The sequence below is a fragment of the Thunnus maccoyii genome, chromosome 7 (assembly GCF_910596095.1).
Source record: "Thunnus maccoyii chromosome 7, fThuMac1.1, whole genome shotgun sequence".
Lineage (NCBI taxonomy): Eukaryota > Metazoa > Chordata > Actinopteri > Scombriformes > Scombridae > Thunnus > Thunnus maccoyii.
The window spans coordinates 15,597,515-15,621,542 of record NC_056539.1 but is presented as its reverse complement, the minus strand read 5'-3'; the positions used below and the strand labels follow the sequence as shown (position 1 = coordinate 15,621,542).

The window sequence follows — 24,028 nt, the reverse complement described above, 5'->3', positions numbered from 1 at the left end:
ATACAAATGTTCAGTCATATTTTCCTTCTCCCTGCTAACTTTGGCTTGTAGGTGAGTCGGTAAGACTTTAAATTATGCAGGAAAACGGTAATTATCTTACTCATTTGAGCTCCCCCTGCATAATGGGCATGCTACAGATCCGACACAGTTTCAAGACATGCCTTTAGTGATCTGTATGCGTGCATACCTGTGTGTGTGTGTGTGTGTGTGTGTGTGTGTTTCTACTTGGCTTTATGGCCTTTGTGTGTGTGTGTGTGTGTGTGTGTGTGTGTGTGTGTGTGTGTGTTTGAGAAAGATTGGGGGAGGCGTGAAGGTGTCAGTCAGCACCTTAGTTTTTGCACAGTACTTTAATCTACTTAACTCTTCATGTTGTACATTTTTCTCCATCAGTGCGGTGGAGCTTCATGGCCTTAGATTAAGTGAGAGTGATGGTTGGTTATCAGCTGCTAAAATGTGGAGCAGAGTCCAGCTTATTTCAAGAAACAAGTTTAGGTTCCAAAATCCGCTGCCAAGCTGGCAGTCATCGTACATGTAATGTGATGTGAAGAATACAAAAGGTGTGTCAAGAAAAAAAATGTCTCTTACATCGTCACAACTAATTAAATAAATAGTATTGTGCTGTTTGGATTGGATGTCTGTCACATCACCTGCTCTCTTCCAGCGGATTCCCAAGGCTTTCATCTGCGCTCTGCAGCAATCCTGCGGTACAGTGGATGACGCTTTTGGATACAATGGACTTTTTGCACAGCAGGAAAGGTTTTGATCTCAGTCTGGACCTAATAAAGGCTGGGCGGGACTGGCAATGCAAAGGATTGTGGGGATAAACAAAGTTAAACCATGTCATTGTGTATGTGTGTGTGTATGTATCTTTCCTACAAAAAAAAAGAAAGAAAAAGAATTGGTTTAACTAAAATCCACGTACATATCCTGATCCTTATTCATGTGAAGATTAGCATTCTCCCAAAGCTACATACTTTATGCATTCTTCAATAATGTGACACTTTTTGGAGCTGCTTCATTCATACTCTATGGGAGGACAACTCATGAGACATACCCAAAAAGACTTCCTGTAATTTGCTAACAACAGCTTCGAGTGAGAAAATGTGCTCACATCCCCAGAAAAATGACTCATGTCACTGTTGGTCGACCATTAAAGATGAAGCAGCTGCACAAAATGTTGCCTAATCACAGGTCAGATAGAGCTTTGGCTCCTAAGTTGATTCTTGGGAGGGACTTATTTATTTAAAATGTCAAAACTGACAGGAATGATAAGTGAGTGCTGTTTTAGGGTGGATTTTTTTTTTTTTTTTTTGCTTTTACTACAGGATTGAACAGTAAAGTTTGCTCATATGTGAATTGGGTACGTGTGTTGTATGTTTGTGTATGGATGCTTGTTAGACCTTTCCTCGTTTGTAAGCATAAATATGCATATGCTATGTACTACAGGCAAATAATAAATAGACATTGCAACAGAGCTGCCACAGAGTGTGATTTATTTCCTCTGTGGACACTAGAAAAGGAAGAACTGACGGACTTTCAGTTTATTACTGTCAAGTACGGAACTTGAATGTAAAGGGTAAGACGTCCTAGACATTGTTATCCAGAATATGATACAAATATGCTATCAAATAATAACATCATTGAATGATCCACAGTCACTTCATACAGTCATTTTTATGCCACTGAAATCCACTTACGTAGAAAAGAGCATTTAAGCAGCCTCTCTGAAAGCGGAACTATTCTCATAGAAATATGAAGCTGTTTTCATCAAACTAGTAGTCAGATGCAAATATAGCCTGCACATGTTGCATGACCTACCTTGTTTATGTCACATTCACAAGTTTGGAAGCAAAACCTGTTTCAAAGTTAATAGGGGCATCTGACTATTATTTTGAGACAGACTTGAAAAATTACTAGATAGATACTAGAAAACATTACTAGATAAAGCTATCTGAATACTGCATTACTTACTATAAAGTGTTGCACTATATTCTTGCTGATCCTTTACCAGGTTGGTATTACATGCTACTACCAAAATCAAGCAAAATGCCTGTCTCATTTTTGCACCAGTGCCTTCTTTGTATATTTAATTATATTTGCCTGACTCAAGTGTCAGGCACATGTTGCTGAAACAAAAAAACAATGTATTATGACTTTTATACAAAAGGCATAGATCCCTGGTTTGATACATCTGGAGGGAAAATTAGTTTTTATATCAAAAGCAAATGTTTTGACAAAGTAAATCTGTTAACTCCAGCTTTAGGCTGCATAATGGTGCTAAGCTATTGATTGCATTTTAGGCTAAAACAGCCCATGAGCTTAAGTTGGTGAAAATAATATTGTTATTATTCTAACACTTGCACAAATGAGCAAAACTATCTCACTATAAACATGCTCAGGAGATAATATGTTTACATTTAGCAAACAATGAATTCAGTACAGAAAGATTAAATGGCATAAACTTTTAATTTTAGGTTTGACCACAAGGAAACTTAGAGTGTCTGTGATCAGATTGTCCCACAAGAGGAACTGCTTTTTGCAGCCAGGCAGATTAAAAAGATTATCATTAACACAATTCATAAGACAATAAAAGGTTCATGTGATAAAAGCGAGAAAAACAGCATAAGATAAAGTAGCGGGCCCCATGTGATGACTCACTTCCTTGAAACAGACAACTGTGTCATCTGCACATTAAAGAATGTGACTGACCCTGAACTGACTTCTACAGCTGTTGTAGGGTCACACACACACACACACACACACACACACACACACACACACACACACACACACACACACACACACACACACACACTCACGCACACACTTACACCACACCCACACCCACACCCACACAGTTTGCTTAGGTGTCAAAAAAAAGGAAGTTGTACAGGAAGACCTTTACAAATGCACTTTTATTCCCTGTCTAACTAAACTTGGAATCTGAACTCTCTTGCTGGCATTTCTCTTTGAATTTCATTAGAAGGTCACAGGAAAAGTGTCAGAAAGCCTTGAGCTTTGACAAATATACTAAACAGACCTGCAGTACTTCTGTGTGTTCCAAACTATTGTCTATTTTTATCATTCCTGTTTTATGTTTTATGCAAACCACATAGACACACACACACACACACACACGCACACAAACTAATAAAAATAGGGACAAGCAGGGATTCATAGTTACATTTTATTATGCCATATTATCACTTAGACACTTGATGCTTTGGCAATATTTGCAATTTTAACATTCATGTTAATTAAGCAGCGGAGAAAGAAAAAGAGAGAAGTGTTTATAACATTTTGTCGTCCTTATGTTTTTCAACAATATGAGCTGAATCAACAATTGTTGGACAGTGTCATAAAAAGCTAAACATTACAAACTTCATATTGGTAGGTTATATTGTAAGACTGACGTGTTGAATTGTTTTAGATTGTACAGGTGCACCTAATAACTCTGGATATTGTCAGTCTCACTTAGTGATACTATGCTTTGCCTCATTTTAGATAAATGGAACAAATTAAAACACAGCTTTATGGGAAATAATGTCACATTTTGTACAGAACTCCTCTGAACCGTCTTCATCTGATTCAGAGTTATTAGGTGCACCTAATACTTCACAGAGTTCATTAAGTGTTATTGGTTTGAAGTGTTCTCAAACATAGCAGCAGTAGCTCAACTTAAGTGTTTAACAGTTTTTTTGCTGCTCATTCACACACCAAGGGCAGCAAGCTACCATGCAAGGTGCTGGCCCAACCATCAGTAAGCAATTCAATATCTCAAGCAAGGACACTTCGATATGAGTAGTGGATGATGGGCTCTACCTCCTGGGCCACAGATGTCTCTGCACTTAGAACACAAAATATTTTTTTGAGCATATATAACTGTCTGAGGCTTTCTTTGTAATGTTCACACTATGAGGATATGGAAAATATTGCAAACCAAGAGTTTGAGTATATAAGAGAATATAGGTGGCTCAGATATTGACAGAATCCAAGAAACTATTGTGTTCTATTATTACCTATATATTAACTTATGCTATTGTGTTGCATACTTTGTATTTTTGGCATCCAGAATTAGCAAGTTTTTTCAAAATTTGAGTTTGATCTCCCCTTTCTTTCCAAACAACAAATGTTCAAATGCAAATGTGGATAAATGTGTAAATAGCCAGAAACAACAATGTCTCTAATTGAAGCAGATTTATCAGGTCATTGTGGGATTGAATAGAACAAAATAGAGATTTTATAAAACCAAATGTTAAAGTATCGGCATATTAAAAATGCATGAGCTGAAAGGCAGAAGCATGAGAAAAGAGTTCTCTCAATAAAGAGTCCAGAACAATGAAACTCCAGGTCCTCATCTTCATCCTCCTCCTCCTCCCTCTCCTCTAGACTGTGTGAGAGAAAACATTGGAGTGAGTTTATCTTCATGCAGACTTAAAGACTTGTGTGCAGTAATAGATAAGTGCAATAAAGGAGGCATACACTATGAAAAATAAACAATAGTATATATATTTATAGCACACAGATCCATATAAGTTATAGAAAAAATAAACCTGATCATGTTTATTATAATTAATGACCCAAAAGTGTTTTTTGTTTAAAAAAATATAAAGTCACCTCACCTGTACTATAAAACTAGAGAACAGAGAGACTTATTTGCGCAAAATCTAAATTTCATGCTTTAGAGCTATGTCACACTCTTTCGGCCAATCCAGACGTTATACAGTAAACTCGTCCTCAAATGACGCCCCGAGTGAAGCCCATATATGGTTGACTCCTCCTCCCCCCTCCTTCTTTTTTTTTTGCTAAGAATAACACCCAGCCCACCTCTCTCCCTGCCTCGCCCACAGGCCTGCACACTGAACCTCTTCATGATTTCATTTGAAAAATGTGTGTTGTTCCTTAAAGAAAGATTTAAGACATTCTTATGTCACGTGGACAAAGATTTCTCCTTTATAAAGTGACTAAAATTCAATTTAAAGTTACCTTCCCTTGCAGAATTACACATCTGACACACAGATGTAATAAGTAGTGTAAATTATAGGGGGCAGATATTTGATTAAAGCTTGAGTGAAATTATAACATGTTGTTACGGGCTGTTTTATTCATCCAGGAGGATTTAAATTAATTCCCACTACAACAAAAATGTGGAGGCCTTAGTGGAAACATGAAGTAAAACTGAAAATGAAACCGCGGCCTGTAACAGGCTCGGTGGCTCACGTGATATTACTGCTGACATTGGGCTGGATGGTCAGACTGATGTGGGACAGAGGCAGTAAAGAGGGTGTAGATGAAAGTCACCACACTGAAAGGAATTTTTTATTTTGGAAACGCGCTCAAAGTTTGGACAGTCATTACGTCAACAAATAAAGGGGGTAATTATAAATGTGAGCGTGAGGTTATTCTCTGAGCTGAAATATTTAAAGTACAGGTCTGCTGTCAGTGTGTCTGAATTAAGTTTAAAGTGAAAGTTATACACGCATGTATACGCATAGGCTATTAATATGAATCAGCACATTTAATACAGCTAAATGTATGGGCCCATAGAAAACAAAAAATCGACATTTTTAAACCTTAATTAAAAGGATTTATCTAATCAAAGCATTAATTTAACATCTTTGATCAGATACCATTCGATTTTAACAGAATTAGTACAAATTCTCTGAAATATTCTTAAGTTATTTTTTTTTAGACAAAGCTGAATTACAAGTTTGATTTATATTCAAAGTAATCGGGTGGAGGCTAAATGGTTGTACGTCACTGCAAAGTAGATCTATATAATAAAATAAGTTGTCAACAATCAGGGAACACCCTGACGAACTTAATAGTTTGTTTTTTTCTGCTTCCTTTCATATTAATTTGTTTGTATGTTCTTTGAATGTCCGCGCTCAGCTGCTGACATACAGTATGTCTGTGTTTCAGGCAATAATATAAAATTCGGCAAGAGCGAAACAATAGATCTATATAACTCTCACGATCCATGAGGTCATAACTTTTGGTAACAGCTGGGAGGCTTCAAGGTGCACATGCGGGAATGTCTCGACACATCCTCACATTAAAGGTCAAGGTTGGCAGCAGGGTGCGAACTATGCCGGAGGGGATGTGGGGAAATTTGCGAGTAAGCTTCCTTCTTTTTTTGGCATATCTGTATGCTGATTACAAAACAGAACTTTGCTGATCTTAGAGTTAAAGTGAGTGAAGCTTATGATATTGCGCCGCCACGCTTCGCTGGTGATGGCAATTATATCATGCATGCCGGTATCTTTATTAAAGTGAATTAGTGATCAATCACCCTCATTCATGAATCATACATCAAGCCTAATTTTACGCATGATCCATGATGAGGAAGATACAGAAAAATAGAAACGCATGACAAAAATAGCATATTGTCCGAGAAAAACCGCCCAAAATTTCACACCTCATGTTTTCAGGGGAGCTCCCCTGTAGTAGGCAGTATCCTGTCATGCATAAAGCGAGATGCACTGGTGCATGAATGAAGCGAGATACAGAAGAGAGAGAAACAGATACATGCATAGGATAAACTTTACTATATGTGTGTGTGTGTGTGTGTGTGTATATATATATATATATATATATATATATATATATATATATATATATATATATATATATATATACACATATCTCAGTCTTAATGTTGTGATAATGTTCATTTTAAACTGTCCAAATATTTGGACAAATTGTATTTTTGATGCTCTGGCAACATTGTTCTCGCAACTTTCCAGAGAGAGAGAGAGTGAGACAGAGAATTATATCAAATATTGGAACAAAACCACCAAATCACAAAGTAAATTAGAGTTCTATTTAACCCTAAAGAGAGAGTACATGGTGGCAGAGAAGTTGACCACCGTGCCTGATAGAAAACAATATACAGACTGAGTGGACCCAGCCTGGCCTTCACAGGCAGAACAGACTACCCAATAAAAGAGTGCTGGAGACAGATTTTCACTTCCTATTATACTGTGAGAAATATCAGGATTTTTTTTTGAAAAAATAAATAATATATATCCTGAGTTTATCCACCTCCTGGATCCTCAGTAACTGTCCCATCTATGTGGGGAGAAAAGTCAGTAACAGCTGCAAAAAAATCATACACTAAGAGAAACAAGCTCTGTAGTAAATGTTTCTGACTGATTACATTTGTAAAAAAAAAAAAAAAAAAAAAAAAAAAAAAAAAAAAGCGTTTTATTATATTGCATTTGATATGACTGTTGATATTATTGTATATTTATTGCTAATTATCTGTCAATGTGAATAATTCTGTACTGCTCAATATAGGTTTCTGCTATTTCATGCCAATAAAGTTTATTTGAATTTGAATTTGAATTTGAGAGAGAGAGAGAGAGAGAGAGAGAGAGAGAGAGAGAGACAGAGAGAGACAGAGAGAGACAGAGAGAGAAAGAGGATTTGTACCCACTGCAGAACAGGAGAAGTTGAGAAATTCATTTTCTCACAAGTTGTCCAAAATACAAAGAAATTAGAGAAGATTTCTTCCTCAAATTCAAGCGGAAAATCCCCGACATTCCTTTTCTCACCCTCCCAAAAGACAGTAGTGTCTGGCAGGAGAATATGTTACTGCATGTCACAAAGCAAGACATGTTTCTATGTAAGATACTTTTGGGTTTTTTTGTTTTGTTTCTTACTTTTATTTTATTTTTTCTTTTCTTTTCTTTCATTTTATTATTTACTGTTCATATTCTATTGTTTACATGTAACTTTGTGCTTCGGCTACATGTTTGATCCACAACGTCATGCCAATAAAGTATATTGAATTGAAACTGAATTAAATTGAGAGAGACATAATAAACATTTACTTTAACAAGTTCAACTCTAAAATTTCAGATTTCAAAGAGATTAATGACCTCTCAAAATTAAAAATACTCCTCGGGGAAGGAGACAGGACATATCTCTCTGCCCAGTATGTATCGACATGTCACAACCTGAGGGACAGTGAATGACTTAGAGATTATAGGGGTTTATATTATTTGATAACAGACGCTCAACAATTGAGCCAAGACATACTTGACCTACTTCAGACTACACCAAACACATAAAAATGGTCTGTCTGAAGGCATTTATTAGTTCTGACTCTGGGAAAGTGGGAAAAATAATAAATTTCCCCCAAACTACTGTATCTCTTTAACCAAATCACACACATTTAGACTTCTCTACGTGATCTCCTTTTGATAACTAAAGTAATATTTTTACACTTCCATTCACTGAGCGTTCCCCCAGAAACTGTTTGGAGCCCCTCCCACTTTTTTTCATTGACTCTTGATGCTTTGGCAGTACTGTTGTTGTGACATTCATGCCAATAAAGCAAGTTTGAATTTGAATTTGAATTTGAATTTGAGAGACAGAGAGAGAGAGATAGAGATAGATAGACAGATAGATAGAGAGAGAGAGAGAGAGAGAGAGAGAGAGAGAGAGAGAGAGAGAGAGAGAGAGAGAGAGAGAGACAGAGAGCGCCTGGGTGAAATTTACCCTAAAATTTAATTTTGTATAACACTTAGGGCCTACACACAGAGATAAACGTGTGTTGAAAGCTACGATAAAACTGACTTTCAGTTTCGATATCTCTGTGGCAGTTTGTGGCAAACCTGCAACCTGCATGTGGACATATAAATGTGGCACAAGCTATTCTAACTACATATATTGTCATATTTTGAAACTAGAGTAAGAAGAACTTAATAATCGCACTTTCAGATAGGTGGAAAGTGATTCATTTCATTTAATACCTTGTCATCGTGACACAGACAGATATGTAATTATATTACAGGGTGTTTCTATTCAAAGTCAGACTGAAAAGGCAACGTTCAACAATATAGTATTGAGTTTAGTTTAAAAACCAAACCACTTCGTGTTTTATTATTGCGTAGGCTTTATATGAATAATTTTCCATTTAGGATATACTGTGTAGTGTGACAATGCATTTTTATGACCGGTTTAAAATCATAATAAACATAGTGTTAAATAGGGTTATTATTGTTTTAAATTCAGTCGCTCCTATTTTTTGTTATATAGTCAAATTGACCTATTTTCTTTATCAGACTAATTACACTCACGTGTTAGCCTCATTGGCTATTCATGAAATTCTCGGTTATACAAACGCAGTATTTTTTTATTACCCAACTAGGCTGGGCTCAGACCTGAAACCTGTTCGATTAGTTTTTCACATACAATCTATACTGTAGATAAGCGCACACACTTAATGAACCCAACGGCCACCAATTTGGATATCATAAAGGTGTGACAAATAACGAATTTTACAGCTGAGAGATCAACAACTGTCTCAACTGCTCGTTATGGTATCTATCTCATTCCTCCAAGTTTTTTTTTCTTTATGACTTTTGATGAGATCCAATATTGATAATAACAGAGAAGCTAATATCGGTAGCTGTATGGGCTTTAAATAATTTCATTTCCATATTAACCACTCACATAAACTTAAACTGTATTCTCAGACGACATTTTTGTTCTGGTGAACAAAATAAAGGCTATTTATAAATTATACACATTTTAAAGATCTAGTTAAATAAAATAATGGCTCCTTGGACTTATGAAAAAAACATTTCCACAACCTCACATTGAATATACAACTACTGTATATACATTACTGCAACAATTTGGAATTTTTTAAAGATGCAATTTTCTAACGGATGGATAATGGACGTTTTTCTACAGGTGAGACTTGGTTTTATGGGCAGGAAACTATTTTTACTAAGAGACATTTTGAAAAAAAAAAAAAAAAGCAGAAACAAACAATAATTTATACAATGTAATAGCCTAAACCTTTAATTTAGACTACTCACGTGAACTCAGATACTCGTCGATGTATGCGGCAGTGTTCGTCCTCTGGTGGAGGCTCGCGAGCTGCCCGGCGGTGCATCCTTGGCTGTTGAACATATTGGGTTCCGCAGTGCGTCCAATCAGCAGCTGGACCACCTCCAGGTGTCCCTGCCTGGCGGCCAGGTGCAGCGGCAGGTTACCTTGGTCATCCACGAGGTTCACATCTGCCCCGTGGTCCAACAACACGCGCACAGTATCTACGAATCCCTCGCGCGCTGCGTCGTGGGTTACGGTGAGACCGCATGCCGGGTCGCGCAGGTTCGGGTTTGCCCCCGCCTCGAGAAGAGCCTCAACTACGGCGACGTTTCCCAACTGGACCACCTGCACAAAGAAAAGAGCGAGAAGGACAATAAACAGACGGGGAAGATGGAGGAGGAGAAGATGTGAAGGTCAATATGTGAGAGAAGAGAAAATTCCTCTACACTGTACTTTTAATTGCTATAAACTATATTAGAGATACAACGTTTCAGTCAAGTATTAACAAGTAGTAACAACTGCTCGAAACATATAAGTTCACTTTTAAAGATTTTTTCCGTCGAAAACGGTAAAGAACTGGCAGCAGGGATACATTTAATTTGTTGTAACGGTGCCTTGCTGTTGCTGAAATTGCTGTTGCGGTTTTTTGTTGCTGTTTGAAGTTTATTACTGTCAATTTGCATTTTTTCACAAGCGGTATAATTACAGACTTTTACTATAAACTGCAATATGTACGACATAGTACTCCACACACTATTGTATAATTGACTACAAGCTGATTTGTGTATTTTTTCCAAACCTCGTGACTTGATATAATTACTCATTGACAGTATTTACAACAGTGAATAACCATAGTCATTTGAATTGTGACATAAACTGTTAAGACAAATGATACAACTTCAAGGTGTTACTTTCAACAGATGGAGCTTGTCAGCAAGACTGTGATTTCAAAACTTCAAGTCCAGTGCTTTTTGCATTTCATCAGAATAAAATTCACTTAAAGAAAACAATTTGATCAAAAACTCCATAACATCAAGACTGATCAATAAGTCAGAAAGAATCTCAAAAAATAGTTCTCTAGCTTAATGAAAACATATATACCAGTAAAATAGCTTATTTTGTTTTATGTTGTAAACAGAGGGCAAAATACCAGATCATTATCATGACAGATTGGCATATAGCACAGTTCAAAGTGAATGGGAATGTAATTTGCCTACAAGCAAAGCAAAAAGGAACTCACCAGTTGATGTGCTGCATGAAGATGGGTGAAAAATCATGCTGCAATCATCTCCAGGCAGTGTCAATAAACGTGTCAACTCTCTATACTGTTTTTTGTGTTTCCAAAAATTCTGTAAAGCACTGTTTTCTTTCCTCGAAGCAATCCATACTGTAAACATACCTTTCTTATCTTTCATCTGAGCCATTTCATCAAGCCAAATTAACAGTGATGTACTGCATTTAAAGGTAACAGGGTTATACTGTTGTTTGATATAAAATAATAGTAATTTCTCACAGTGTAGGCCTACATGTAAGGCTAATAGTCAGAAGCTATTATTCATCATGTTAACAATTTAGCTGATATGAAAAAGAGACCGAGGGGTGATGAAACTTTTTTTCCAACACTCAAACAAAATTAGAGCTTCATATGAAACTATTAAGATGAGGAGACTAAATGACTCCACTGCAGTGATAATTTTAAGACACCATTATTATTATCATTAACATTAATAGTACTACTACTACTGGCAGAAGTTATCAGTACACAGTGAAATATGCACAATGTGACATTTCACTGTATTATTATCATTATTAATACCAGTAGAAGTAATAGTAACATTGATATTGTGCAGCCAGTGGATAAAAAAGAAATTATTTGCCCGTAAAATCCAAGAAGGAACATGTTTGTTGTCTTACTAAGGCAGGTCTGCCTCCATTTCCTCATCACCACCATTTTGTCTCCTTTCACACACACACACATACTCCAGTAAATCCCCAAAGTAAAACGTGACTTATAGCAGGCATTTCCTTTACTATAATAATTCTAAAATCGGCCTATTCTTTATTGTATTTCAGTAAACCTTTTCTCCTCATGGCTAAGTCCAAAATCTGTGCTTGTACTGCATTCAATTGTGAAACTGATAGTAAGAAAAGAAAATCTTATTGTTCCACTAAATAAAACACATATTTATTCATCTTAAGCTACACAATTATTATAATTCGACATTAAATAATTAATTACAGCAAAACTGCACGTTTCAGTGCTATTTTGGCCAGATATCTAGCTGTTTTGACTTGGTGTGTTTAAATCTATGTCACAAAGTCTACACTCCTCTCTGCTACCTGTCTACACATTTCATTTGACAGCTATTTACATCGAGTTAGACTATTTAATTTTTATAAAACGATGAAAAAAGGTTATGAGATGTTTGAAGACAAAATAGATTAGGTCTTATAGCCTGTACAGTAGCACATTTACACAATAATAGGCTTATCAGGCCGCTGTGGCACTACAGCCTGCAAAATAAATAAATAAATAAAAACAAAATACAAAGATCAATTACATTTTTCCAAGTTCACTTTGATACAAACTAATGTGAAAAAGGTACCAACCTGCACAGAAGTTCTGTTGAATCTATTAAATCCATTGACATCTGCTCCATTTTGCAGGAAAAACAACACTTCAGGTAGGTTTCCACTGGCAGAGGCATTGCAGAGCTGGTCTACTGACCTGTCAGCCATTCTTATAAAAAAATATATATAAAAAGATAGGAGCCAAGGTTTTTCACAAGCTGTGTGGAAAAACACTAAAATCCAACAGGGCAGCCTGCAGAGTTATACCTCATAGGCACCTCCTCCCTCCCTTGCATCATACAGGGGCTTGACCTACAGCTCTTAATCTGGCACTGTAAAATAATTGAGAAAGATAAAGATCTGCACACTGTAGCCCTCTTAGATGCATTTTAATGAGATATTCACCATGGACGGATGTCTCATAAACTGTATCTATAAGGGGGCTACAATGTGGACCTTCATTTTTCTTTGTTACATTGTTTCTTTGGTCCAGCACCTGTTTGAAGTTTATTGGATGTGCCATCTACTACACTTTTTGAGTGTAAAATAATTAAAAATATTTGAAAATACTTGAAAGTAGCCTATTAGAAATTATTACTGGGATAGGATATACCCAATATATGTCTGTGTATCATTTCAATGTATCATTTCATTTAAAAAATATTTTTGTAATATTGACTGGTTAGGAACTATAGGAGCTATTTTTAAAAAAAAAATACATCATAGCTTAATAATGTTCATGTTTCAGCTTCACTCCAATGCTAACAGACTAAACAATAATATATACACCCACTGAGCAATTTATTAGGGACACCAATCTAATGCAATCAAATACAGCAGCTCTGCTATAAATTCAGCCTGTACGAAGTTTATACATTTTCAGTTCTTGTTGACATGAAAGGTGATAATTCTACTTTATGTTTATTATTGAGGTCTTAGTGGGAGTTAGTGGTGTATTAGACTGCATTACATTGAAAAGTGTTCATAATATTTTGCCACAACTTACTTTCCTTTTTACTGTTACGCAGCTCCATTCACAAGTTTTCAGACGTATATTTTACATAATGACAGGCTACTTTATAGAATTATACTTTTTCACTTTCACAGCTTATATAACCTAGTTATGACATAATGACTTTAGGGCTCAATCAGTGGCAGACGGGTAATAGACGGCTCTAGTTCTGTGATGTGCGCATTTTAACTCCAAATTCAAGTTTTTCTACGTGAGCACCTGTAGATTTATACATTTAATCCAGCTGCAAAGCACATCTGCTACCTCTGTCACACTAGCATATACTGTAGGCCTACCTACTCATTTTTTTATTGTTTGTGGTATTGTAAGTCATAATAATATAGACATAGTAACAATCATTTTCGCATCCCTGACTGTCTTGTGAGCTGATGCATTGTCTGTGACCTGGAGGAGAATTTTTAATGTACTAACTGCTAGCTTTGTTTGTTTATGTACCTTTTCCCCCTCCATATCTATAATCTACAGCAGCAACACTAATTTACAGTAAGCCGTTCTTCTACACCTGCGACTATGGGCTTATAATAACTTAAGTAACATTAGCTTGAATTTATAGGGTTGATATTAAAAGCCCTCACTTTAAATTAAAATTAGAAATGAAATTAGGTCATTAGGTGCCACCCTTTTTTCCTATCGAGATGAGCACTTAAAAAAAAAAATCACATAAACAGCATCCGATAAATAAATAGCCCAATAAATGGCTACATCTGCGCATAAGCTGTTTTGAAAAATGTGATGTTACTCACTCTCATTTCCCGCTCCTTTTCAAATATGTTGCCATCATGTATTAAGTACGTTTCACAACTACCACCCTGTTATAATGTCAGCACTCAAGGACTGAGGACGACAGCAGAGCCACAACATTGATCACAATCACCGCGAGAGAGCATGCTTTCATTTTCAAAAACTCTCCTACCGAATTAACAATGGTCCTCCAGCATTAAACCACTGTCACATCGATGTCGATTACATTTCTGCCTGATTCTGACAGTCTAAATGCCCAAACTATCTTCTGACGAAATATCCTCAATAACATCGCAAAAGATCTCTCATTTGAAGTGTAGATAAGCTGTATGCCTACACGTTTGCCGTGATAGTTTGGTTAAAATATTTGAAATACTTACCAAAAAAAAATGAGATTTTTGATTGGATGAGGGCTAAAGGGTAGGGCTAAAGAGTATAAGGGAAGAAATCATTGGGTAGAAGAAGCATGATGCTGTTACAAAGCCTCTGTGTTAAAGGTGTCTGCATTCATTTCAGCGATGTGGAGATTTTATTCCAGTGAACAGTCACATTGTAGTATATTGATAAAATCAGTCTCTCCTACTTAATCTATAATTATAATTTCCAGTAAAAGAGCAAGAGGGGATTTTTTATAGCCTCATCGACAACATCTTTCAGTTTCCTTTCCTCATGCTGCCCTCTAGTGATGGGATTTTATATCGCCTAAAAGCCTGGTAATGGTGTCTGGTGCAGAGCTGGGGTCAGGTGTGTAGGGACACATTGTATCCTCAAATACAGAATGGATGCGCCAATTTCACACAGAAACTAAGACAATATGTACACTTTAAATTATTTTATTAGATAGGCTTACTATGATCCGTGTATGGTCATGGCAATAATATACTACAAAAGAGAATAATAAGGTCAAATCAGGTCATTTGACAGGTGTTCTCAGGTGTGATTGGTCAATAGGCTGTTAGGTACGCAACATGGTGCGTATGTGGTTGTGCGTAAGGACACAACGGTTGATTTTGCGTTTTTTTTCGGTGCCAAAGATCGAACTGGGCGCATGTGTTGACACACGCATCCATAAATGAATTAGTAGCCTACTTTGTCTTGCACAAACGCCGTACGACACCTGTCCACAAACGGAAAATCGAAGTTTTTCACCCCTCCAATTACCCATCGGCCCCAACCCTGTCTGAAGGCGGGGTGCTGTAAATGATACAAAGCCATCTTCTCCAAAAGACAGAGATTTACACTGGTTCGGAGTAAATTAATAGGCTACTAGGCCCTGTTTGTGCCCTTACCGCGGTGCTGCTTCTGATCAGATTGTGTCGAAGTCTGTTTCCCCCTTTCTGTATGTCTTTCCCTGAACCTTAACCTACACCCAACCTGCTTCTCTGCCACGCCTAACCCTAACCTAAACCCTAATCCTAACCCTACGGGAAACACAATTTTAACAGGAGGAACATTTCTTCGAGGGGGAACAGACTTCGTCACAAGACCTGGATCACTGTCTCTTACTGGGCCTTCATCTATGGACCCTGCCTTGGTCCTCTCTCCCTCCACCTCCATGTCATAATCATAGGCTTGGTCCTGTCTTCCCTGGGTGTGTTAATTTTTTTGCAACGTCCCATTAAAGAGTTTGTGCTGCCATTGCTGTTAGATGAAGCGCATATGAGTCAAGGCTACAGGGTTTATGAAATCAAAAATCAAGGTTAAAGGCATATCTTCTTTTACGCATAGTCTCGACTTTTACGCATTCAGACCCATCTGTCATCCATACTTGTCCCCTGTCTTCTAGCCTGCTGCAGTGTTGGGCAAAGTTATAATTAACTTAATTTAATTAACCAGAGGATAACAGGGCGTGTGAGAATGTATATGGATACATGTCTTGCTAATTATGTGTCACCTTGATCTCCGCGCCTGTACATTTCCAACAGCTCGGCCTATAAGACATCACAACTCTGGAGTTATTTGGGACGAAATCACATCAAATCCGAGATTAAATGTTAAATACTACATGTTACGGTGTCCAGGTGGTGAATGTATTTGGGAACACTTGGCTTGGATAAATATTAAATATGTAATGTAGCCTGTAATATCATACATTTCTGAGCCACTGTGTAGGCAAAGTGTTTCACAAGACAAGCCTACCAAGTGTGCAGAGTGAACACAGTGAAACGACTCTAAAGCAATATGGGACATGGACATATTGTATTTTTAGAAGCGAAAGCATGAAAAAGAAAGATGGAAAGATCGTGATTAAAAAAGTATACTGCGAGGATCAACCTAACGTCCTCGGGACGAGCTTTTTTTTTTTTTTTTTTTTTTTTTACAACATCTGCGATCACTTTACGTCAGACGTAAAGCAATGGAATAGCTCACAATAATAAGAGATAACTGGACACTGTAACGTTACTTTACTGAATTTTGACTATCTGAAGCTGTGAAATTCCGTTAAAGTTCAATATTTTCAACTTGCTAACCTCTCACTCGTCGCCACGTGTGAGCAAAGTGTTTTATTAGTATTCAGTATCCCTCTGTGAGGCGAGGAAAGCGACCGGAGCCAGTGGAAGAAGAATTGCTTTTAGCCAGTCATTGCCATGGCCTCCGAAAGCGGCGATAACAACATGGATAGAGAAATGATTTTGGCAGACTTTCAGGTGTGTGTCTTTCTTGCATGTCCCAAACATTGCACTCAGTAGTTAGTAATGTGTTCGCCGTTGTTGAATTGATTCAGGCTACTGTCAACAACAGCACACACGACCTGTCTGGCGTCGTAAACAGCAGAGCAGCTTTCTGGAGCTAGCACACCGAGCTAACAAACTGACAGCCCGCTAACTGACTCTCAAGGCAATCATTAGCTGTGAAGTCGCTAACTAGATCACGGGCTTCCTAAAGCTACCAGTCTAAACACTGGAATAAATGGTGTTTTATTAATGTTGTTGTTGTTGCTGGTTTTAAGTTTGCCAGATTGACAGCTAACGGTGAGGTAGTTAGCTTAAAGGAGAGCTAACGCACTACCCCGCTCACGTCAACTTGTTTACACGTCGCCTGTTGTTGTGTCAGGGTTTGTTTTTTAATCCTCGTTAGAAACTGTGTGTCCATCGAAGATATCGGATTTCTAGCCTCTTTTGCAGGTAGTTAGGAAAGTATATTTTGATGGTGAGCAAACACACAGGATACCAGAATATGCTTCTACTCCAAATTGGCAGTAATGTAGCATCCTGTAATGTTGGCTTCTGTGTTTAATGGCATCAATATTAACCATAGGCCTTCCATTTGGTGTCCTCCCTCTTACGGGTTTCTTACTGTAGGCTTGTGTTTTGGTTCCGCAAGTTCACTCAAACAATATTTGACAGGCCTAACCAGTGCAGGTAGACATGTACAAGTTTTCCATTCTTGACTAATTTGCTGTGGATGTTATGGTGAGAGTGGACGTGTCTTTCACAAACAAAACAGATGTTTTGTTTAATCACCTTATCGCTCTGGGCAGAGCGAGGTCGTAGGGCACAAATTCCTAACAGTTTCACAATTTATTTATGTTTATGCTTCACTGAAATCTTTTTCTGCCACATTTTAAAATTGTGTCCTATGTCCTTATGTATCATACATTTGTACAGTGCTAAGACATCAAGGGAATCCTTGTAATTTCCTAATGTATGAACTGATCATCCTCCCTACCTAGCTTTGTGACAGCATGTCACACGATGTAGAGATAAGACAGTCATTTCTTAAAAAGCATCATAGCAGTGATATGTTAATCTAAAATTACATGTCCTTCAAACAGGCAAATGAGACACCTAATGCATGAATTATGGCCTTGAGGAATAGAAAAAACGTCCTAGTTTTTGTTTCTAATGTAAAATTGATATTTTTGACACAAGGAAAACAAAAAGAAACATGCACAGTGTGATAAATGTATAAAACACAAAAAAGAAAGTCCAGCAGACACCAGAAACAAAGAAGCCAAAGACTGCAGACTACCAGCAAATGACAATATACAGTATATAATACATACTGTATATTTTATGAGAAAACATAAGTATAACATATAAAACAGAAAGAGCATTTATTACTTACCATGCGGTGCAAAGGCATCTTAAACGATCATCACTTTAAAGGTAAAAGCTGAATTTGTGTCTTTAGCAGATGATTACAACCAGGCGTAATGCTCCTGATTTTATGTATCACCTGTTGTTGAAAGATGACATAAATATGACATGGTTTGCCAAGTATTTTACAGCTCTGTTTTATAGGATATAGGTTGTAAACCTCTAAACAAACAGATTAAAGATGGCAAGAGCACTGATTCATTAAGACACTAGTAAAACATAACAATTTTACCATCAGTTTAAACATGTAGTCTTTGCATGAAATAAAGTCTGTGTTGACATGACAGTTCATCATTACTGGTGCCTATAGTAGGTGCCATTCTTCTGCCTTTTAATTGTGGTTGGCAGAGGGGTAACATTGCAATCCCCCCTCCCCCCAAATGAAATGGTCTTATCCTTAGTTTTACTGGTGTTAAAATTAAAGTAATCATCATCACATAAGTTAATAAACTCATCCTTAACAGTTCAGTAGTCCTGTTTCCTGCACTGAAAATAAACATTGATCAACAGTTTCATCTGTATACTTAAGGATATGCCTGTGTCTCTGCTAACTTCTATAGCCAGCAGTATACATTGTAAAAGAAGGCAGATATAAAACACAACCTGGAGGAAAAGCAGCAGAGCAGCAGTGTCAGATAAAATATTATTTACTCAGACACTCTGTATTTCCCCTGACAATAGATGTGTAGCATATACACAGGTTATACAGCATATACTCACCTCTGGGCACAGTGATTAACCATATACCCTCCTAGAAATATCCACATTACCGTTACTAAGCACAGGAGACTTTTAAACAAATGCGTTCTTCATTGGGAGATGAAATAGATAGTAATAAGCCGACTGGGCACACACCAAACTCTATCAACAAGAAAAACCTGTCTGACAATGACACTAATGACAAAACGTTACATAGGTGGCTGCATAATGATGATGATAATCAGTGGTGAGAGAAGTGTTCAGATCTTTTTACTTTTTTCAGATTGTTAGCTTTAGTAAAAGAAGCAAATGCTGAAATATAAAAACACTCCATTACAAGTAATTGCAATGAAAGTGGGGCAATGGCCTCTGTGAGTATTTTACCATTATATTATTGGATTATTATTACTTATACATTATTATATAAGCAGCATTTTGCTGTTGTAGTAGGTCGAGGTGGAGCTATTAAACTATTTTATGTAGGCTTCTCTTTGGATATTCATTATAGTGCGCTATGTTTTAAAAGCTCATCATATGTATTGTATGTACAATCTTACTCAACCTGTAATTAAAGCTGTCAAATAAATGTAGTGTAGTTAAAAGTACAATATTTCCCTCTGAAATATGTTTAAATGTTTAGTTGAAGTAAAAAGTAGCGTCTCAAGTAAAGTAGCTTAAAGTACCAAATATGTATGTATATATGTATGTATATTGAATAAATGAATAAATTCAGCCTACTTAGTGACATTTCACCACTGGTGGGTATACCCACCTACTAGGACACCACTACACCACTGCCTGACAAATATCCACAATCTAACCAATAATATTTGGATCAAGGTTAAAATGATTTAGAAGCTTTTCTGCCAAAACAAAATTGTGTGAACAGCTAGTAAGAAATTCACAAATTAAAGCCTCATGTGTTTACTCACATGTTTTGAATCTTTTTGTGGTTAAGCAGAGCAGCAGTTGCATCATCAACTCCTAAACCTGCCTCATGGCCAAACTGCATATTCTCTTACTGGACCCTTTTGCACAGCTTCTCAAATAACTTCATGACTAATGAAGTCAAGGATACTGACCTAAAATCACTCAGTCTTTAAGTGTTTTTGTCTTTGGCATGAGTATACATTGTATCTCCACAAGTAGGGAAACCTCTGCTGTTTTAAAGACCAATTAAATGTATAACAGAAGATGCTGCTCACCTGCTCTGCACATGTTTTGACCAATTGTTCTTAATTTTTGGGCCTTTTTGCACTCTGTTGAGGGAGAACAGTTTTGTAACACTTCTGGTATCAAAGCTGTAATTTGTGTCAATTACATAAACAGAAGGATCAGATCAAAACAGATACAAAGCCCGTGGCTTTGGATTGTCTGCCTATCCCATTTTAAGAATCCTGAATCCTGACCTACTTTGCAGTATTGAAATCCTTCCATATTATGAAGACCGTGTTTTGTTTATCCTGCTTTGCAAGAGTCCAAGGTATCAGTTTGTATACAATACCACTCCCAGCTGTTAATTATCACTACCTAATCCTACTAGTATCCATAATGTGTTTCCATGAACCTGTGAAATAATTCGGGAACATGTTATTATTGATTTCATTGTTTATCTGCTGTTTTGTTGTGAAATGTATTTTTATGTGCAGACAGATCATAATCTTTCATAAAACAAACTGCAGCAGAATCTCATACAATGCATTTGACCTCATTGTCTCTTGTTTTTTCCTCTCACAGGCTTGCACCGGAATTGACAACATTGCAGAGGCAATCACTCTGTTAGAGCTTAATAACTGGGATTTAGTGGTAAGTTCGTTATCTGCAGGCTATGGGCTTTGCCCTTTGACAGACAGGGATGAGGTCATCAAGACTACCATTTCAAGAGAGCAGTTTACATCCAATACATTATTATTTCTTCAGTTTATCCAGTGTGTTTTATTAAGCAGACAGCACCTTGGCAGGACGGTCACCCTGTATGCTGTTACTGTGTGGGACACAAGGGGCCTCATGTAACATTTTCATATTTTCATCCAACTAGGCCCACTGAAATGTGGAAGTTGCTGTGCCAAAATATGGCCATAAAATCTAAAAAACATTTCAGTAAATTGGCAGCTATGATGATGAAAATATGGTAAACAGGATATAAATTTTGCATTAAGTTTGTTTTACATATATATAAATTTTTATTTGTTAATTTCAGTATCATATTTAAACTCAAAATTAATTCAGATTAGGACATTATAATTGTAAGTCAAACAAGTGTTTCTCCCCAGTGAAGAAAAGCAGAGATGATCTATTCATGACTCATACGACAGGTCTGGACCGCTGGTAAAAAAAATTTCATACCTAAGAGAAAATTCCAAGTATGAGAAAACTGATGAATGCCACAGATGTTCTTAAACTTGCATTTTAAGAACAAATCTGTTCATACGAGTGCTTCTTGCATGAGGCCCATTGTGTCCAAAGGAGTGCTGTACAGTGAATATTGAGGTGAGAGACCATCTGAGAAATAATGTGTTCTGCCAGGTTTGGATTAACTCATGATGAGTCTGAAAAACAAGGAGCCCTTTACTGCAAAGTGCATATTGGAAAGGGTCAGTCTATATTTAGACTGATGCTGGCAGTTCAAAGCAGGAAGCTAAAGCAGTCCAAGCAGGGGTAGGACAGACGGTGGGGCCCAGACTCACTGCAGCTGTAAATCCGATGACTTGCTGTTCCTCTGCAGTACTTGGTACAGTCGATTTTAAACATTGACAAAAGCTGGCTGTGAGTGGGGAATGGGATGATAAAAAAAGTAATAAAGGGATACTCTTTTTGAGCAACTCTCCCCCCAGGAAATTGTTTAGCAAACCAGGACATTGTTTAATCCACCGGATACCAGATGGATGATGGTCTAAACAAAAGACACTTTCATTATGGCATTTGCTGGGTGAAATACCGCCTTTCCTCTTTTCCTTTAGATGTTTTACTTCATAAAAGCGGAGGGGTTTTTTGTTACAGGCGAGGTGGCTTGAGCTAAAAATATAATAAAAATAATTAAATAAAAGTACCAGTACATCTCAAACCACTTCTGCAGCAGAATCCACTTCTCCACTGCCCATCTGTTGGGTCAGTACGTCATATTTTTGCCACTGTATGGCTAAATACACTGTTCCATCTCAATCCTGGTAATGAATTTGTCAAAATGCCACTATCCTAGCTGTCAGTAGTTGTCGACAAACCCCCCTCATTTGCCTCCTTTGGTTTGAATTTCTTTTGTAGTATATTGATGAAATACCAGCATGGCACTCAAACAGTTACCTCCTCCATAAACAAAACACCAGACTCATCTTTATCTCATCGTGTTTTTATGTGTGATGGTACCTTGTACCCTCTAAAACAAATCCAAGACGACCACATCTCTGTAAAGAGACAGCTTGGTCATGCTGCACAGCAACATGTTGTGGTTTTAAAAAGCCACAGGCCTCCTTCACAGTTGGCATGTTTGCTTGTATTTCGAGGAAAAGTACTGGTGTTTAATGCGTCGGAAGCAGTGATAGCATGACAGTACGCCCAGATGCACAATGCTAGTACCCTGGAACTGAAGCAGTTCAGTGGAATTCAGCTATCATTAATCTACACTAGAAAATTACTGTGACCTGCCAAAATGTCACATTGATAATCACTTGAAATAAAATAATAATAATAATAAAACAATAGGGAAGGAACTATGAAAAAACACAGATTAATAACACAGAAGAGATAAACAAAGGACCATGCGATTTAGTTGAGAAACTTGAGGATATTCTTACCTCAAAACAAACAAAATAATTGGCAAAAGACTATACACAACTAAATGGAGAAGTGGAGTCTTCAGTGACCAGAAAAACATCAGTGCTTCATATAACTTCCCAAAGATAATGACTTAAATGCTGCATTGCAGGTCAGCCCTAAGATGTTTAGTGGAATTGAGAGGAATGTGGTTGCTATATCTCTCTATTTCATTGAATCTTAATGTTTCTTGAACCTTTCCTGAACAATTCTTACAGCATGACAAGGAGTTTTATTTTGTTAAAAGTGTCCTTCAAGTCTCTCCTTGGATATAAAGTATGAACACTTTATTGATTTGCTTTTAAGTTTTAATATAGCTAAGACCTATACATTTGTTTTTTTGCCATTGCACATTTCCTTCATTCAATGCAAAAAGAATAGGGGGATATGATTATACCAGCACATATCCGCTATCTTTAGTTTTTGCTTGTTTTGCAGTGAAGGATAGTGAGTGTTCGAGAGAAATCCATTCAATTGTCCATTCAAACAAAAGCTCTGTGCAAGCTAAAAGTGGTCACTGTCATGTTTTTCAGCTCTCTTTGTCCTGATCATCCACCCACCTTGAATATTCCATAATTCTTTGTCATATTTGACTGGTTTAGAGTGAAACCTTACACCCAGCAAATGTCACACACTCCTTGTCAATCTGACAAAAATTATGTTATAGAATCAACCAAAATATTGTTGATTTTTGTTAAATAACCAACCAGTCACTGTTGAAGGTCATCAGCTTTCATTTAGAGTTCCCTTTAACTAAAAAAAAAGGAAAAATTATTATAGTAGAAGATTTTAGTATTTGTCAAAAGGACATTAAGGGCAGTTGTCCAGGATTTTATGACACTGTGGTGCCTTACTGCTCATTTAACTGATAATATCATCAATATGAGATAAAATAGATTGTCTTTAAGGGTGAGTTTTATGATTGTGGTGCATAGGTACCTGATAATATAGCAGCGTTCACTTGACAAAGTAGGTTGCAAATTTAGAACATACAGTATATCATTCTGAATTACTGGTTGGCATCTTGTAAACAGATACCTTTTTAAATCATCATGTTGTATCACAATTTGGAAATGGACTGTGGTTCTCCCAATTACTGTTAAAATACATTTTATAAACCAAATGTGCTGCACAACAGCCAGTCTCTTTGACAATGTCTTTGAAGCAAAACAGTATTGGTTACTGTTTTTACATTTTTTTATGATTAATCAACAATTGATCAACAGTG

The 24,028-nt window shown here is 36.9% G+C and overlaps 2 protein-coding genes across 4 annotated transcripts in view; one reads left to right on the top strand and one right to left on the bottom strand.

The window, feature by feature from the left end:
• Positions 1–3,199: 3,199 nt before the first annotated feature.
• On the bottom strand, positions 3,200–15,528 carry cdkn2c (cyclin-dependent kinase inhibitor 2C (p18, inhibits CDK4)). 3 transcript variants are annotated; one of them, XM_042417180.1, is made up of 4 exons: positions 15,481–15,528; positions 12,457–12,586; positions 9,834–10,191; positions 3,200–4,390 (listed from the first exon to the last, which is right to left on the bottom strand). In XM_042417180.1, the coding sequence occupies exons 2-4, from the start codon at positions 12,583–12,585 to the stop codon at positions 4,386–4,388; spliced, it is 492 nt and encodes a 163-aa protein (XP_042273114.1). In that variant the 5' UTR covers position 12,586; positions 15,481–15,528; the 3' UTR covers positions 3,200–4,385. The 3 variants fall into 3 exon arrangements, with proteins under 3 accessions (XP_042273114.1, XP_042273112.1, XP_042273113.1); XM_042417178.1 differs by lacking the exon at positions 15,481–15,528 and adding an exon at positions 14,194–14,542; XM_042417179.1 differs by lacking the exon at positions 15,481–15,528 and adding an exon at positions 14,364–14,542.
• A 1,012-nt stretch (positions 15,529–16,540) lies between these two features.
• The window catches only part of faf1 (Fas (TNFRSF6) associated factor 1), a 63,048-nt gene continuing 55,560 nt past the window's right edge, over positions 16,541–24,028 (top strand). The window contains exons 1-2 of the mRNA XM_042417823.1: positions 16,541–16,839; positions 20,728–20,796. Of these exons, the coding sequence (XP_042273757.1) occupies positions 16,780–16,839; positions 20,728–20,796 (129 nt within the window). The 5' untranslated portion in view covers positions 16,541–16,779. The remainder of the gene's footprint in view (positions 16,840–20,727; positions 20,797–24,028) is intronic.